We start from the raw sequence: 16,622 nt of genomic DNA, 5'->3' as shown, positions 1-16,622 counted from the left end.
CAAAATCATCAGGTCCACACATGAGGACCTGCTCACAGAGGCAGTGTCCTACAAAATGCTCTAAGGAATGACAGTCTGACCTGGAATCCATCCGCTCAAGAGATTAAAATCGAAGCATTCAGTATTGAAACCGACTCCCCAGTCTGCAAAGCATTTAGCTTTGTGGCCTTAGCTAGCAAAAACCTTCTGAAAAAAAAAAAATAAAAGCAAAACAAAAAACAAACCAAACCAAAAAACATACACACACCCTGAAGCTCCTGGGAATAGCCAGCTATTTTATATTGAATGTGTTAAATAAATTATTCATACAAACAAAGGCCTCAGTGCTCAGCATTTTGCAAGATCAATCCCCGTGTGAATAAGTTTGTAACCAATTTTGTAACATCAAACTGGACAGCTCAAGTAGGTTACAATAATGATAATAATACCCTGGCTTCCAGGCCAGGGTTCCCCTAACTTATGCTTGTATTAGCTCTTAAAAAGACTTAAACCTTGGTAGAAGAGCTTTAGCATGTCTCTAAGATAGTCAGTCATACACAGACTACTCTTTTTATTACATTATAAAAGAAAAATAATATAAAATTGAAGGAATTATCCCACCATGCATCATATGTTGGCACAAATACATTTGTATAGGTCGGCACTGCTTTAGAGAGAATTCTTTTTAATCTTAGGGCACTCATTTGAGTTAAGCTTTCTTACACAAGTAATTTCATCACCATCAACAGATCTGTTCATAAAGCTACTCCTTTGTATAAGTATAGTAAAGAGAATCTTTCCTCCAGCGATCACTGCTGTCAACCTATCTGAATTTGAAACCAAATGGATAAATAAACTCCCAGTAGGTTCTGTTCTTAAACACTGAGATATTTCTCGGTCATACACAAAATCCTTTCAAAGCCTTTACGGTATGTTTTCAAAATCTTGTGCATGTATGTAACTTACGTGTATATCCAGACACTGATACTCCTAATGTTGGCTAAAATAGAAGCATCTCCAGAATCAACTGTTTGTGTGTGTGTGCAATTTTCAAAGTACAAATAAGAACAGATTCCACTCTTAGTCACAGGCAAAAGTGAGAAATTCCAATTCTCCTTCTGGAGTTACCCCAGTGAAATATTAGATTGGTAATTAAGGTAAAGAAAGCACTCCAAAACACAGAATCCTTTAATTCCACTGTTACACAAACCATAATGTGTGCAAAATAGGTGCTTTAAAAAGCTTAATTAATTTTAACTGAATTAAAATATACATTAAAAGAAGTGTGATCAATAATTAAGATTCAAATTGCTGCATTTCTTTCACTTTAGTAAAACTCATGGTGAATAGAGCCACAAAACAGTTGTTTTGGAAGATAAAGCTACACAGATGAACCAAACACCATAACACTTGGAAACATTTCTCCCTTAACAGTAAAAATCATAAAAACTTCACTTTTCTCCAAAATGTGCTGTATCTACCTTGTAAATGGCTGACAAGGAGGGCTCATCAAAATCATATCAAAAGATAATCTGTCAAATTCTTTCAGTGTTATGCCCTGAATAAGAAAACAAACAAACAAAACAGGATTTTTGAATATTGTAAACTGTATGAAACTCCAAAGTCATCCTTCAGATAAAACTATCCCATTAATATCCCAGTTCCTAGTTAGAAAATTAAAAACAAACAACCTCCCTAATCACCCCTTTAACCTAATAACTTCATTCTTTTTTATCTTAGGAAACCATACAGAACAAATACGTATCAATTGTTTTGAAAATGAACCAAAACACTGATAATATCAGGATCTATATGTAATCTTGATTTTTTTATCTAATCACTCTTTCAGAAGAGATGTAGTATTTCATGGTTCTTTCAGCTGATCACATCAAAATACTGACAAGTTATTTCTCCCCATCCCTCCTCCAAATAGAGTACTACTACATCTTTGTACATCAAAAAAAAGTCTTGACATATCCAAAACAGATGAAATAAATAGCAGAATTTCTCAGAAGATGAAATACCTACATGATGTAAACACAGATGTGCCTAAAAATAACATGATAGACCCTAGGTTACCATAAGAATTGATGCAATGGCACTCTTTGCCTGAGTGCCTTCAGACAGATGTGTGGCAGTATGGACTCAAGAACCAAGCAGTTATCCTCAGAATTTCAGCCTATTTCTACCTCATGTACAGCAGAGTAGTTCAGATTAAGCACCTACACACCCAAGAAGTACCTTACAGAAGAAATATACATACATCAACATTAAAGATGTGCTGTTTTTTTTTCTTCCTTTTCTTATAAGAGAACACCCTAGAAGAACACTGACATGAACTAATTATCTTTCAGCACAAATGAAGACACTGTTTTTATGGTATTGCAGTCTTGGTGTGAAGGTTTTGGTGAACTGCCTTTACAGAGCAGAACTGTGAAAAACCACGGGCTTTGGCCGTGCATGAGGAAACAGGACTTTTCATGACAGTGAAAGGTTACACATACTGAGTATACTCAGCATACGGATGTTATAATCAAATTTTTACAAAAATGCCATGCATATGTAGTAAATGCAGGGGATTTATCTGAATTTACAGTAAGGCTTACTTTCTGCTGGAGAGCAAAAAAATACACGCATACATATTTATGTATTTTAAAGGAAAAAATATGTATTTCATACAACAATTAAAAATTGTCTGCTTAGTGGCAGTTTCTGAGATATGATAAGCATTAAGATCATAATCCATGATTTCTAATTCACCCTGCACACAATAAATAATAAACAGAAAATGCTGTACGTGGTACATGTCATAGCTTATCTATCGGTTAACCTTAGACAGATGTGTTTTAACTCTTAGGAAGTCATTACCAATGCATCCTGTGAAGTTTACTTCATTCTAGTTTTTTTGCTGAGTAAAAATCCCACAAAGTCACTATATGGTTGAAAACAATAGTTTTCAACGGCAAGACAAAGAAATCACTGCCTACATATTTTGAAGGATATCTATACAGCAAAGTGTAACGTAACTGTCCACAGACTAAATCTGCTATTTTTTCCAATAGATTTAAGGAAGGTCTTACTGACTGTAAACTATTCTTCTCTATTATAGGGAGATGTAGGCATTTTTTCCTCTTCTGTTCCCATTTAAAACTGTAAACTGTCACTACTCTGTTATTGCTGAGCGCTGAATAAGCAGCTAACCTTTAGCCACCTATTTAAGTCTTAAGCTGATGTCTTGAAACAAATCCAGTATCTTTTACTGTCATGTTGTAAAGCTGTAAAAGAAAAATAAGTATGCGGTACTATGTGAACGCAGGAAAAACCACCTATCTAGTCTGCTCCTCTATTATTCAAGTATGAGCCAACTGTACCTATTTCTTCTTCAAATGATTTGGAAAAGGGCCAGAAATCCTAAAACACATGATCTCTTGAGCCCACACAAATAAAAGCAAGACTGTCCCATCCAGTATATTTTCCTGTGTTTTACTCAGATCAACTATAATTACAAAACAATGGCATGACTCCAACAGATTTAATTAAATTCTTTCAAAACATGAAAATATTTTTTAATCTAAAATTGTGATTTTTGTCATTCCTTTCGAGCTGGTAAGCATTCCTCTTGACATTCACATAACCTTTCTTGATGCAGCAATCAAGGCTTTCAGGAAAAGATCGCAGTGTGAGTACTCCTATACTTCAGTGAGCAAACACAGAAAACAAATGAAAGTTATTGTAAAACTGCTATAGTCAGAACACCATAAATTAAGTCTATTTGTTTGTCCTCCTTACTACTACAGATAGAGAAGGCAATCTGATTCTAGAAATACCAGACTAGAAGAAAAAAGATACTCATTACTCACCTCAATCGTCTTTGCCCATAGTGGTGTGCTGGGAAAGTTGTGCTTATAAACTTCATTGGCAAGAGTGTTCACATCAACTGCAGCAACAACTTCTGCAGATGTGCAGCTTTCTAAAATTAATAAGAAAGAACAGCAAAGAAAAATGTAGCTTCTCTTTATTATGCTTGGAAAATGCGTTTGTTCTGTTGCATTACAGCTGTGCTCAAAAATAAAAGGGAAATGACAAAGATCAAACTCTGCTGTGCTGCCTTTGAAAGTTTATATGAAATATGTACCGTGTTACTAATCATATGGGCAATACTTCCCTCCTTTATACATCCAAAAAGGGAAGCTAACCGTGCCCTTCTTTATTTGTAGATACAGCCTCTGTATCTACAGAAGGACCAAGTTCCTTCGCTGGAGGAACGCAGCCCAAGGCAATGGCTGAGCCCTTTGGCCACTGCCTGCGATTCTCTGGCCACTGACAACTTACAAGAACCATGTGTGGTATTTTTTTGGTTTTCTGCTCACCATGGGAAGCAGCATACTTCTAAAAACCATCTGAGGTATGTATGCTGGTGGAATAAAACTTTAAGAAGGTACCTGAAAAGTATTTGTGCTTATGCTCCCCACAAAGCCTTGGGCCTCGAACCCAACTGCTGCCCCTGTTGGGTTCAAGGTCCCCAAAATAGCAAACGCTTTGAAGGACAACATTAAGCAGCTCCTAATCTCTTGTTATCAAAGGAAGTATTTCTGGGCGCTCAGAGCCATTAATGGAAAAGAGGAAAGGACAACAACAAACCTACTGACAGCTAAGAGTAATATAAATAATCAATGGTCTGCTTACAGAGGAACAGAATAACAGGTCTACAGAAACTTAACACAGAAAAAGAAGTGTTTAAGCTGCTGCTCATCATGCCACACTGTTTATTATGCACTCCAATACCTTCCCTGAGGCTTTTTGTCAGAAAGACAGGCTATGGTCACTGGGAAAACTGCAGGCAGAGAACTGTGAATGCTCTTCCTGCACCAGATCAGACCTCTCCAACCACCAGGAAAGCCACGTTACGGCCACCATCACAAAGCCCCCATTGAAACACGGGCAAGTTTAACAAGGGCTCTGTAAGCCCACAGGAACGGGGCAAACAGCCATCTATATGCCTGCAGGTACTCTCACAACGTGCACAAGTGACATATTAACAAGTGACCTTACGAGACATCCTACGAATTACTGCTAGCCAGCTAATTATTTACAGTTTGAGAGGATGAAAAACCAGCTACGATGTCTCCAGCCCGTATAAATTTGAGCGATGCAGTTATCACCCACCCACTATCTTTTACCATTCACATTTTCAAGGCCATCTCATGCAAAACTAAGATGAAAGAGAAATCTGAGTACTGCAAAGGTTGTAGCAGATAGCTTAAGAAAGATCATCCGAGCTGTCCAGCGTTTACTTGGTGCAATAAATGGCAAGGTGGATAAGTTTGCACAAGAAAAATAATGACCAGTGGCCACCCACTAAGGGTCCACGTAAGAATCATTGTTTGCAGTTTCTGTGTTGACACTTTGAGCGCAAATTGTAAGTGAGGTTGTTAAACACAGGTGTATCCACACAGCCAACAGCACGACTACACCTGAGCTCACAGAACAGGTATGTTAACACTGACATCTAGTGAGGAAGGAGCATCGCCTTCGCAGGCTGACTGTCTAAATTGAAGGGTGTATTCAAGAAGCAATCTTCCTAAAGCAAGTTGGAACACCTACGAAATGGAAACAAATTGCAAGTGTTGTTTAAGGAACCGCTTTCCCAATTAATTCTTTCAGTTCTTAAAGCATGTTGTCCTGATGAACAGATCCTTACTGCGTGTTTCAGGTGGTCCAGAAGAAAAGAAAATAATCAGTAATTTTGAATTATTAGCTAAATGAACGCCCAGTTTAAAAATGACAATCAGAAAGGCAGGCAGCGTGCCTTCCCTGCAACTCATGATTCAGATGGTCATCATTGTTACAGGATGAACATCAGTCCAGTCTCTTCATACATACAAGAATAAAGAAATCGTGAGGATTTGCAGGGGACTTCATCAGCCCTAATGCCTGGAAATCCTCAGAGAGAGCACACAACTAATAATTTATTGACACATTCACACCACACAATAAAATGTCCAGCCTAAGCAAGAGATGTGAACCCACATGGGAGGAGACAGCATCTTTTCCTGAACTATCCCATCTGACATCCTCTCTTCCCTATTCAAGGACCTAATAATTTTTTCAAAGCTTCTCCTCCTCCTCACTCAATAGCTGTGGCTCACTTGGGAGTTCCTGCTACAGAGCAGCCTCCCTCTGAAAGCTGATTAAGTGTATTTCTCTGGGAATACGCTGGAAACGCATGGAGCTCGAGCAGACAAGCAGATCTCACGCATCAAACCTAACAAAGAAAAGCCTGTGTAAATTTCACATAAGGTGAAAATGAAACATTTGTAAACAACTCTCCTGAAATGTACATAGCTTTGATGCTAAACTGTGACATTTTGCTATGACAGCTGTATTTGTGAATTGAAAATAACTGTAAGAACATATCATTAAAAAGGACTGAAAGTAGTCTACAAAAGCAGAATTGAGGTTGTGTTTAACTATCTATCCCCACTGACAGAAGGCACAAAACCAAGTTATGTTACAGCTCAGTAGGAAGCCACAGACAATGGGGAAGTTGCTGAGGGAGGCGTTACAGCCTATTTTTAGGCAGACTAGAGCATAAAGCTCTCTCTAGGCTGAAATCAGGTGAAATCAAACTTGTATCATCTCATTAGAAATGTACAGATTTTGCAGTTGAGTCTTGAAACCTCTTGAATACACAAACAGAAGCCCTGTAGCTTAATAAAATTGTGAATTAAATTTTGGGCACCCGTTCTCTACTTTGCTGCACACACAAAGCTGTGTTAGCCCACCTACATCCACTTGTTCACACTGCGATGACTGGAAGGTGTGGCACTCCAAACAAAGGAGGGCAGGATGTGTGCTAGCTTCTGACCTGGGAAAAAAAAAAAAAAAAAAAGAAAAAAAAAAAAGGGTGGCATCTACAAACTCTGGAAATAAAATTTCTGACTTTATTTGCCCTTTTCCATGCCAGAATCATCGATTCCTTTGTGATGCATTTCTACCAGACCTTAAAATTAGCATAGATCTGTTTATATCCACCCCTCTACTCCTGCACCACGATGATCATCGATGCCAGCAGAGCACATGAAACGCACGGAGCTGCACCAAGGGCAGCGCCCGGCAGATCCCGCTGCGTTGGGAAATCAGGGCCAAAGCCAATTATCTACGCTACCAGGTATATGGAAACAGATGGAAAAGGGAAGATTAGTCACACATTGTGTCAGTCGTGTTTCCCTCTAGAACAGACAGCGAAGATTTCATTTCTGAGCTGTCAGCTCGTGGCTTAAATGATTAGGCTGCACTGTCCATGACTACAGGCAGCGCGATTATCAGGAAACGTGATACTTGCTTCCTGCAGGATACTTAGCAACTTTTTTCCACTGCTGTATTCGTGCAGGCTTTGTTCGTGTTTAACCATACAAACAATGCAAATTTATGTTATAACCCAACCAGCACCATCCTGCTCTATCAAGGGCTTCATTTTGGACAGCTATTAACATTTAAATGAATTTAGCTGGAAAAACTTCTTCAGATAAGCAAGGTTTTTGTTGAACATTGTGCTCAGCCTTATAGCTGCTTGCCAGTTCTGTCTGCTTTTCCTCCCCGCCCGAGATAGCCATGCTATGCAGTTACGCACTTCGGTTCATTACGCTGTGCAATTCACGGAGATTATCAAATAAAATGAACAACAATAAGCGCGGAGGACAGCCTACAAAAGACTAATTCTTACTCTAAAACTTACATATAACAGCTGCAGTGGAAAACTGTCAGTAACTTCGGGGCTGCAAAATTACAGGATTTTTTTTTAAGTGGCCCTTTCACATTTTATTTTATTTTTTCAGTGACCTGGCAGATGACAAACGCTTGTGGCAGAGACCTGGAATCTATTTTTCATGGGAAAACTGCCTAAATTAATATGCCATTTTGAGTTTGCTTTGGTTGGGAGTGAGTTAGAGCAGGCTGTTTGTTTGATGGAAAGTTGCTAAGGAAATGAATTAGAGCCACAGATTTTCTAAAAATAAAGGTTGTATTTTATGATTGTAGGACTCTGTACTTTACATACAGCCAAAACACTCACGCATGCATTATGTACGTATAAAATATCGTAGGTTTAGACACACATGATCCAAACACCAACCTCTGCAAATCTTTGGAGCACAGGATGGGAAAAAGGGAAGAAACACGTTCCTATCTGTTAGCTGCTTCAAGCCTTCACGATCGTGAATATGAACAGGCTCAATGACTTCCAACCTTAATCAAGGTCAACTTTCCAAATTATGTATATTTTCCATGCCTTTGCTGTTAAAATTAAGATATGACTATGAAGCATTCAACATCTGAGACCAGAAATTCTGCATATGCTGGATTATCTGCAGCTGAAGCGTCAGCATCGAGCTAGACAACCCCAAGACATTTCCTTCTTTAGTTTTGGACTGAAACCTAAATTCACGAGCAGGCCTCCTTATGCTGCCCAAAAGAACCTGATTCAACTACGCATCAATAATTTCTACATACAGCTGTATGTAGAAATAGAAGAAGACTTGGATACAAACCTCTGTGGGTCTATTAAAATTCATTTATTTCTTAGTGTAGGTGAGGACAACCTAAAAAACAATGGTACATTACTTGCTGCCAAATGCATTTTATTTTAATGACAACTGACAAAACAATGAACATCCTCATCCTGCAAACCCAATTATATGCTGTCTTAGAATTAAGCTTATAAAAAATTGCTGCCAAAAAGGACATCAAGGTAAAAAAAAGAAAGCCACAGATTTCCTGGAAAATACCTATTTGCCATTGAAAACGCTGACAATTACACAGACAAAATACAATGTTGGATCAGTGCTGCTGAACACAACTGGCCAAAAAACTGGCTGTGTAACAGAGCCAGGAACCAACACTGAGCGAGAAGTTGCCAGAACTACAGAATCCATGTTGCTGAACAAGTAGCTGTCCTGGAGTGGCTGCACTGAAGTGTTTTATGTTTTCTCTCTTTTCTAAATGATTCTGTTGTTGTTCTTGGCTGTATAGATTCAATAGAAACCATACCAAGAAAATACAGTATTGCACATAGCCTTCATCTCTCACGCATCTGGCTTATAAAAGCACTCGTGAAATGGAGGGCTTTCTTTCAACATCCAAAAAATTGTACCAGAGACATCTTCAAATAGCATGGTTTCAGATACACATATAGGCTGAAAACATATAAGAAATCCTATTATTATAATACAAAAAGTACTTTCAAAGGAACATTCACTTTTCTGTTTGATTTCCACATAAAAGCAAACACTTAAATCCTCTTGACTTCACTTTCTTCCTCTATAAACTAAGAAAACTGAATCCAGATGTCTAAAAGACTTATAAAGAAAAAAACAGCAGAAGAGATCAAAACGCCTGACTGTATCAGTATTCCTGAATGCAATTCAATTCATCAAAACCAGTTCTATATAATGGCCTGCCATTAAATATATAATTCAGTGCAAATTATATATACCCTTTTATTCAGTTGCCTATTAGCTTTCACTAGACTTGAAATAAGATTCTCATCTTATTGGAAATAAATTTACCCTTCTGGGAAGCAATACATATGCTTTGGTTAATTCTTTCACTCTCCAAAGTACACAAGATATAAAAGATGTATACATTTCCAAGCCTTCGTATGTCCCCTGTGGCATCATTCAATCAGTATACCTTTTGGATACAAGTTTACAAGTAGTCCGATAATCTTCTAAGGCTGCATTTCCAACGTCCCCATTCCCTAAGCATTTTGTTGTGTTGCAAATGGTGTTTGCCTAGTTGGAGATGGATGGCTACAGGATATCACATCTGGCATTACGATGAGTTAATTAGTGCAGAACACAGCTGAACATTCACAAGATGCCTATTATTGTGTTAAGAACAGAGCCAGGTGACACTTGGTAAATATTTTTGTATACATACAAAAACCAACACATAACAAGCTGAGTGAGGGCCGTGGTGTAGGCTAAGTTTCAGGAATCTGTCCACTTTCTACGGAAATTTGGAAACTGTCTGGAATTGTAGAATTGTTTGGGTGGGAACAAACCTTAAAGATCATTTAATTCCACCCCCATGCGTGTCCGTAACACACATAGTTCCCCACCACTTTAAGGAACAAGACTACAAGAAAAGTGTTATCGTTACCGCCATACTCTCTCTTGATTCCACAAAGCCTGCAAATCTACAGCTCCGTACCCAGATATATTTTGCTCTTAACACTCAAAAGGATGTGTTTGGAAATAAGGAACACGCGTTACTTCAACAGGTGGTTAGGATTATTTACAATAACAATGAGGGTACCTATTTTGGTATACAATGTATTTTACATGTTATACATACACAAAACATACATAAACATTCAAGCAAAAATTATACAGTAGAAAAATGCCTCACTGACAATGGTTTAAATGAATGAACGATGCAAAGCGGACTCTACCCTAGGTATAATCTTTTAATATTACATAGCTCACTGGAAGAACAAGGTAAAGTGAGTTTTCGCCTGATGTTTTTAGGAAAATGCTCTCTGCTGTACAGAGTAACAGAAGGGCTGTTAACAATTATGAAAGGTTTAGTATTTGAAGGATTGTAGTTGTAATTAAAATTATTATCATGATCATTGTAAATGATACAGATTTGTGTTGACACCTGGACTGAGCACAGTAACAAAGCCCAGGGTGCCTAACAAAGGAGCTCAATAACCCTAGCTCAATTTTTTAATTTGGGGAAGCCAAGTCACAAAGAGTCCATGGGACTTGGTGAAGGTCACCCAGGCCACAGCTTTTACGATCTAAAATAAATAAAATTCTTCTCCAGCGTTCCTGATACCAGATCAAAAACTCACCCAGGCACATGATCTAGCATGAACTCACAATATCAGCTCACGTGTTATATTCGATTTTCATGTTTAGAAAATAGCTATTCACCAAACTACGTGAGATAGTGATACTGTTTAGTGGAGGACTTGTTAGTGTTAGGTCAGAGGTTGGACTCGGTGATCTTGGAGGTCCCTTCCAACCTAGATGATTCTGTACTGAAAGATGAAAACACTGAGTCTACCTGCACGCCTATGGGATAACCTGGCTAATTTGCCTGTGTGACCCTGGTCCCATTTGTAGCAGGGGCATGCCAGCAGACAACAGAGCACATATTAATGTGTGCAAAATCAGGGTTTTCCTGAGAGCAGGTACCTGGGCCGAGACAGGACCACAGATCCCTCACCTCCACCCCAGTATTCTCCAAGTGCACGGTGCTACCCAGCGAGCCACAACCACTTCGGGGCACTGCCCAGTTTAGAATCATAAAGGTTGGAGAACACCTTCAGGATCATCTGGTCCAACCATCCCCTTACCACCAATGTCACCCACTAAACCATGTCCCTAAGCACCATGTCCAACCTTTCCTTGAACACCCCCAGGGATGGTGACACCACCACCTCCCTGGGCAACCTGTCCCAGTGCCTGACTGCTCTTACTGAGAAGAAATGTCTCCTCATTTCCAACCGGAACGTCCCCTGGCACAACTTGAAGCCATTCCCTGTAGTCCTGTCACTAGTTACCTGTGAGAAGAGGCTGACCCCCTGCTCCCCACAATTTCCTTTCAGTCAGTTGCAGAGAGCAATGAGGTCTGCCCTGAGCCTGCAGACTAAACCCCAGTTCCCTCAGCTGCTCCTCATAGAACTTGTGCTCCAGGCCCTTCACCACCCTCATTGCCGTGGACCACTGACACAAACACCTCACTAGCCAAAACCCAGCTGCCACCGCCCCTTACACCTCACCCCCACATCCACCTCAAGGGCACAGCCCCCTCCCCGGCCCCCCACCCATTTCCTACCCCTGGAGAAGGGGAGAACGTGGCTAAGGGATGAGAGGAGAGGCCGTGGCCTCACTCAGGGCTTCCTCCCTCCCCTCCTTCCCCACGGTGCTTGTGCAAAACGGCGGGGCGAGGGGCACCGCCTAAGGAGAGGGGCTGAGGAGCGGGGCCATCTTAGCCCGCCCCGTCGAGAAGATGGCGCCCTCCGCAGCCCCCCGGGGGCCGGGGGCGCAGCGAGAAGATGGCGCCCCCGCCGGGGAAGGAGAAGGGGGGCCCGGGGAAGGCGGTGATGGCGGCGGGTACCTCTCAGGGCCTGGTGCATGCCCCCGATGCCGCTGTACAGCTCCAGCACCCGCAGCGCCGCCATCCCGCAGCGCACAGCCCGGCCCCGCCGGCCGCCTCCCCGAACGCCGTCCGCCCGTTCCGTTTCTCTTTCGTTCCCACTCCGCTCGCTCCGTGGGGCGCTGCTAATTGCTCATTAAACCCCAAAACGGGCTGAAACCCCGTGGGGAAGCCACCTGCTAGCATGGCCAGTCCCTCGCCTGTGTGGGGAGGCCGGTCGTGTGGGTGAAATCAGCAAAGGGCGTGCTGGAAAGGCAGACTGGGGGCAGAAATTGATTAGGGTGGCTTGTGCCTTGCAAATGAGGCAGGGCTCTTAGTGACTCCCCAAGCCCAGCCTGTCAGCAAGAGCCCAGGAGGATGCTTCCCAAACTCTGCAGGACAGACATGGGGAGAGAAGGGAAAAAGGGCCCCCAAAAGGGCTGTGCCCGCCCGCTGGGGATGGTGCCGGTCTGCTGTCCGGCTGGGCAGCTGATGCTGATGGCATGTGGCAATTCTGCCGGCCTAAGCGTTTGTCTGCTTTTTGCAGGAGTGATTTTAGTCTGCAGGGATGGTTTGAAAAGCCGTTTCAAAGCCCGCAATGCTGGTGGAACAGGAAGGAAGGAAATAACTGATGAAACTCTCCTAATTTGTCTTAATGCTATGAAATTGCTTTCTCTAAATTAAAAAGGAAGAGGTGACTCAAAGACACATAGTTGCCCCTGAGAAGCAGTTAGTTTGTAACAAGAAATGCCAGGCAGATGCATTTACATGTACTTACAAAACCCAAAGAGTAAATATACTGCACAGTACAATGTGGGATACTTACCTCACACAAAGTAAAAATACTCGTCTATGCCAAAGTTTGAAGATTTAGATTCAAAAGTGAAGATGAAACATGAAAAAAAACAAAATCTGAAAATGTTTCTCTAATCTTAAGTTAATTATATTTTTGTGGAGCCTCCTAGAAACCTGCCAAAAATAAGGTGGATTTCAAGGTGTTTGTTTTTCTTTAGGAGCTGCCTCATGCAGCCTGTCAGAGTAACTCCTATCTCTTGTCTTTCAGTGTAGACACAATTTTTAGCTGAAAGTGGACAGTGAACCAGAAGGAGATGTGCTGTCTTTCAACATACTGATGGGAGTATGTTGAACATACTCCCATCAACAAGTATGTTCAACATAGGGAGCTCATTGACTGTGGAAAACAGTAGAATCAGAAGCACTATTAAAAGATTCAAAGTAAGAATATCAGTCCTCGAGCTTTTTTTTTTTTTTTTTTTTTTTTTTTTTTTTTTTTTTTTTTTTTGTGTAACAGTTCTGTCATTCACTGTGGATTTTCATCAACAGAGTCTGGGGCTGTCGATTTATTTGCCAGCCATGGAAGTAACCATGTGACTAAAAAAAGAAGCCTGAAGTCTACTTCGACAATTTCTGAAAGGAAGTGTAGCGGCTGAGGTACCAAAGAGGGGAGCAGCGCACATTACAAGAAGTGACAAGATAGGTAGCTTGCACAGGCAGTGGGTGAAGAACTGAGAAAGGCAGCTGAATCACATGGCTTAACAAAACAGGGAGTATTCTGGCTGAAGAAAACAGTTGTCAGACAAAGGTGATGAGGAAGACTGAAGAAAAGGATTCAGGATGATGATGATGGCTGTGATGAACAAGGTTGTTCTCAGCTAATAAGATAAACGTCAGTAGGAGCCTGTCAAAATACAAGATACAAGGTAAAGGTAAAGAAAAATGAAGCTTTTAAGAGACTACTGAAATTAGTAAAGCCAATTAATGAATTTTAGCTCCTTGTGTTACTAGTTCAACAATCTATATACATCACAGCAAAGCTAAATATTGTAATGAGGGCTTTAGGCAGTCACAAGCAGTTCATTTATTTGGAGCTGCCCAGTATCTGGAGCAATTAAAGCTACAGAGGAACAATATTTCCTTGTATCAGAAGGGAAGACATACTTGAGCCCTGTTTTTCCCTCCCCTTTCCTTGATTCCAAAGTATTCTTGCCATTCATGTGGCAAAGGTAGAGTCAAGTGGAGAAAGTAGCAGATACATTTTTGCCATACTGGTGACAGTGGAATATTCCCTGCTCAGGGGAAATTCTCCACCTACCTCCTCTACCAGGCATCCTCTGTGTAGTAAGCCATAGAATATGATCAACAAGCCTCCACTCTGGCAACAAAGAAATGCATAAACTAGGCCAAGATTTCATTAGCAGAAATTTGCAAAGAATAGGAAATACCAAAATTTCCCCTGTACTCATTTTTAAACAAATGCCAATAATCACTTTTATAATTATGTGTAATGGCATCTGCCCTAACCTGGTTCTCCTTATTAATTGACAGCTATGAAAAGGACCAAACCAAATCTGAGACTCTGGAAACAATTACATCTAGCACACTTCCTATAAATACAGCATAAAAATAACTATATTTTTTATCAGACCTTTTATAATAAAATTTAAGGTATAGTGTTTATTTTAGAGATTGAGGCAATGACTGAGAAGCACCAAGATCACTGGTCACTCATACCCTTCTTCTTACAAAAGATCTGAAGCATTGCAAAAGAGAGTGTGCCATGTGAAAGTGATTGTTCATAGTTAAGTTAGGAAAAATTTTGATAACACATATTGCCACCACCATGGGACAGGCTAAATGGGTGCTCTCTCTTGGTCTTGTGGCCTGGCAGCAGCCAGATGTCTGCAAAATTTCCCAACTGAATCTCTCTGACTTACTGAAATTTGGGTACTGTGACAACTCTTTCTTTGCTTTGTGCATATAGGATGGATAGGATTCCTGTAAATCTCAAACAACATTTGATTTGATTAACAGAGGAGATTAATAACAAGTTCAAGTCCAATATCTGCCTTCAGGCCCTATTCTACTCTCAGTAAAGCTCCTTAAGACTTCAAAGGAAGAAGTTTGTTCTATGACTCTTCTGATTTTGACTTTCTGATAAGGGATTTCAGATTATGCAGCTCTGAACTCTTAATGTTATTTGGACACAGGTATTTACTGTTTCATGTATCAGTTATGCCTCAATAATATACCTGGCTTTAAATAAGAAATGCTAGGCTTTTATAAAGAAAAACTAGTTTATTCTAAACCAACATATCCATAGAACTATGATAATGCATTGACAAAACATTTATTTTCTTGACTGACATATATTTACAGTAAAATACATGTTAAGCAAACTGATCATTTAGTGACATTTCTAAAGCCAAGACATCAGCATGTGATACCAGCATTTTCATTGAGATAGCTTTGGAAAACTCCTGCCTCCTAGCAACTGGCAGCATTTCCTCAGTTCAGAAGTTTCCGAAGTTTACCCACATCTCTGATGACTGGTATGATATAGGTAATCATGCTAGATCTGAAACTGTTGTCCTGGTAACCACTAAACACATCCAGTGAAATAGACGCATGTGGTAAGAGGAACATGCAAGGGAAACCACTGCAATATTTTCTCTTCTTGCAAGGCTTTCAAATTGTTAAAACTGTTACAATTACCCACGCTGCAAAATAACATCAGAGAAACATGCAAAAAACACCACTTTAGGATTCTGTATTTCACTGTAGCAGCAACTGGAAGTTAAAGTAACAAACTGTGACAGGGCTATGCATGCTCTCGTGCTCAAAGAAAATAGAAAGGGTTTCCACTGTTGTGTTTATATAGTTCACACCAGCAACAAATACATGAAAGAACCCCCCAAGCAACATTTTATAGGCACCTTAGGCCTTCTGCAGTTTTCAAATCTTCTCCTGCAGTTCCTCCCTGCCATCCCATCTGCAGGAAGCAGTGACTAACAGGCCAGCAAGGCATCCATCTGCACCCATCTGTGAGCTGAAGGTCGCCAGTCTGCAGTGCATGTCACAGGGTTTTATTGATGCCACGACGCCGTAGCAGTATCAATTGCTTCAAGTTTCCTTTGAATGTAATCCCTCACTGCAAAGCCACATAGTGGAAGCTAGTAGATCTGTACTTTGAAGTGTTTGTGAGCATTTCCTCTATATGCAAAAAAGGAAAGAGAACAAGAAAAATCTCTCTCTGCGGACATGCCAAGTGTTTAAAAGTGCATTGAAGCTGCAGTACAAGCAAATATTGTTGGTGGTTGAATGACAAACAAGATTTCTTTTGTCCAAAAGTCTAGTATAACCTACTAAATACCTAAATGAAGATCAGAAAAATTATACAGACATCTCAGCTGTCTGGAAGAGAAGCTCAAGTTCTGGGTCAGAAATCACAGTGGCTAGGAAGGAATGCTAGGCATGTCATACCCTTGCAATGCAATCACTGATTCAAAAAGTTCACTGAGGATGTCTAGCATAAATTATTGTTTCCATAACCATTGGCCCAGTATGTTACTAATACTGAAAACCTTTTGCAGTTTATCAAAATTGAGCTGTACGAGATGTAATGTTTCATGAGAGACTTTATCACATTTGGTTTCTGATGAAGTGTTGCTCAGTAAAGGTAGCTTTCAGCCACCAAC

The 16,622-nt window shown here is 40.4% G+C and overlaps 1 protein-coding gene across 3 annotated transcripts in view; it reads right to left on the bottom strand.

Moving 5' to 3' along the window:
• The window catches only part of TRDMT1 (tRNA aspartic acid methyltransferase 1), a 30,317-nt gene extending 18,003 nt beyond the window's left edge, over window positions 1-12,314 (bottom strand). For 2 of the 3 annotated variants that reach the window (XM_082753875.1, XM_082753874.1), the window contains exons 1-3: window positions 12,109-12,314; window positions 3,840-3,949; window positions 1,461-1,537 (exon numbers count right to left, since the gene is read on the bottom strand). In XM_082753875.1, coding sequence (XP_082610001.1) covers window positions 1,461-1,537; window positions 3,840-3,949; window positions 12,109-12,172 — 251 coding nt within the window. In that variant the 5' untranslated portion in view covers window positions 12,173-12,314. The remainder of the gene's footprint in view (window positions 1-1,460; window positions 1,538-3,839; window positions 3,950-12,108) is intronic. The other variant, XM_082753876.1, reaches the window with a different exon arrangement.
• Window positions 12,315-16,622: the final 4,308 nt, after the last annotated feature.

The sequence above is a fragment of the Aythya marila genome (genome assembly GCF_965140915.1).
Source record: "Aythya marila genome assembly, chromosome: 2".
In the NCBI taxonomy this organism is placed as follows: Eukaryota; Metazoa; Chordata; class Aves; order Anseriformes; family Anatidae; genus Aythya; species Aythya marila.
Note: the sequence above shows the minus strand (reverse complement) of the source record. Positions and strands in the feature narration are given on the sequence as shown.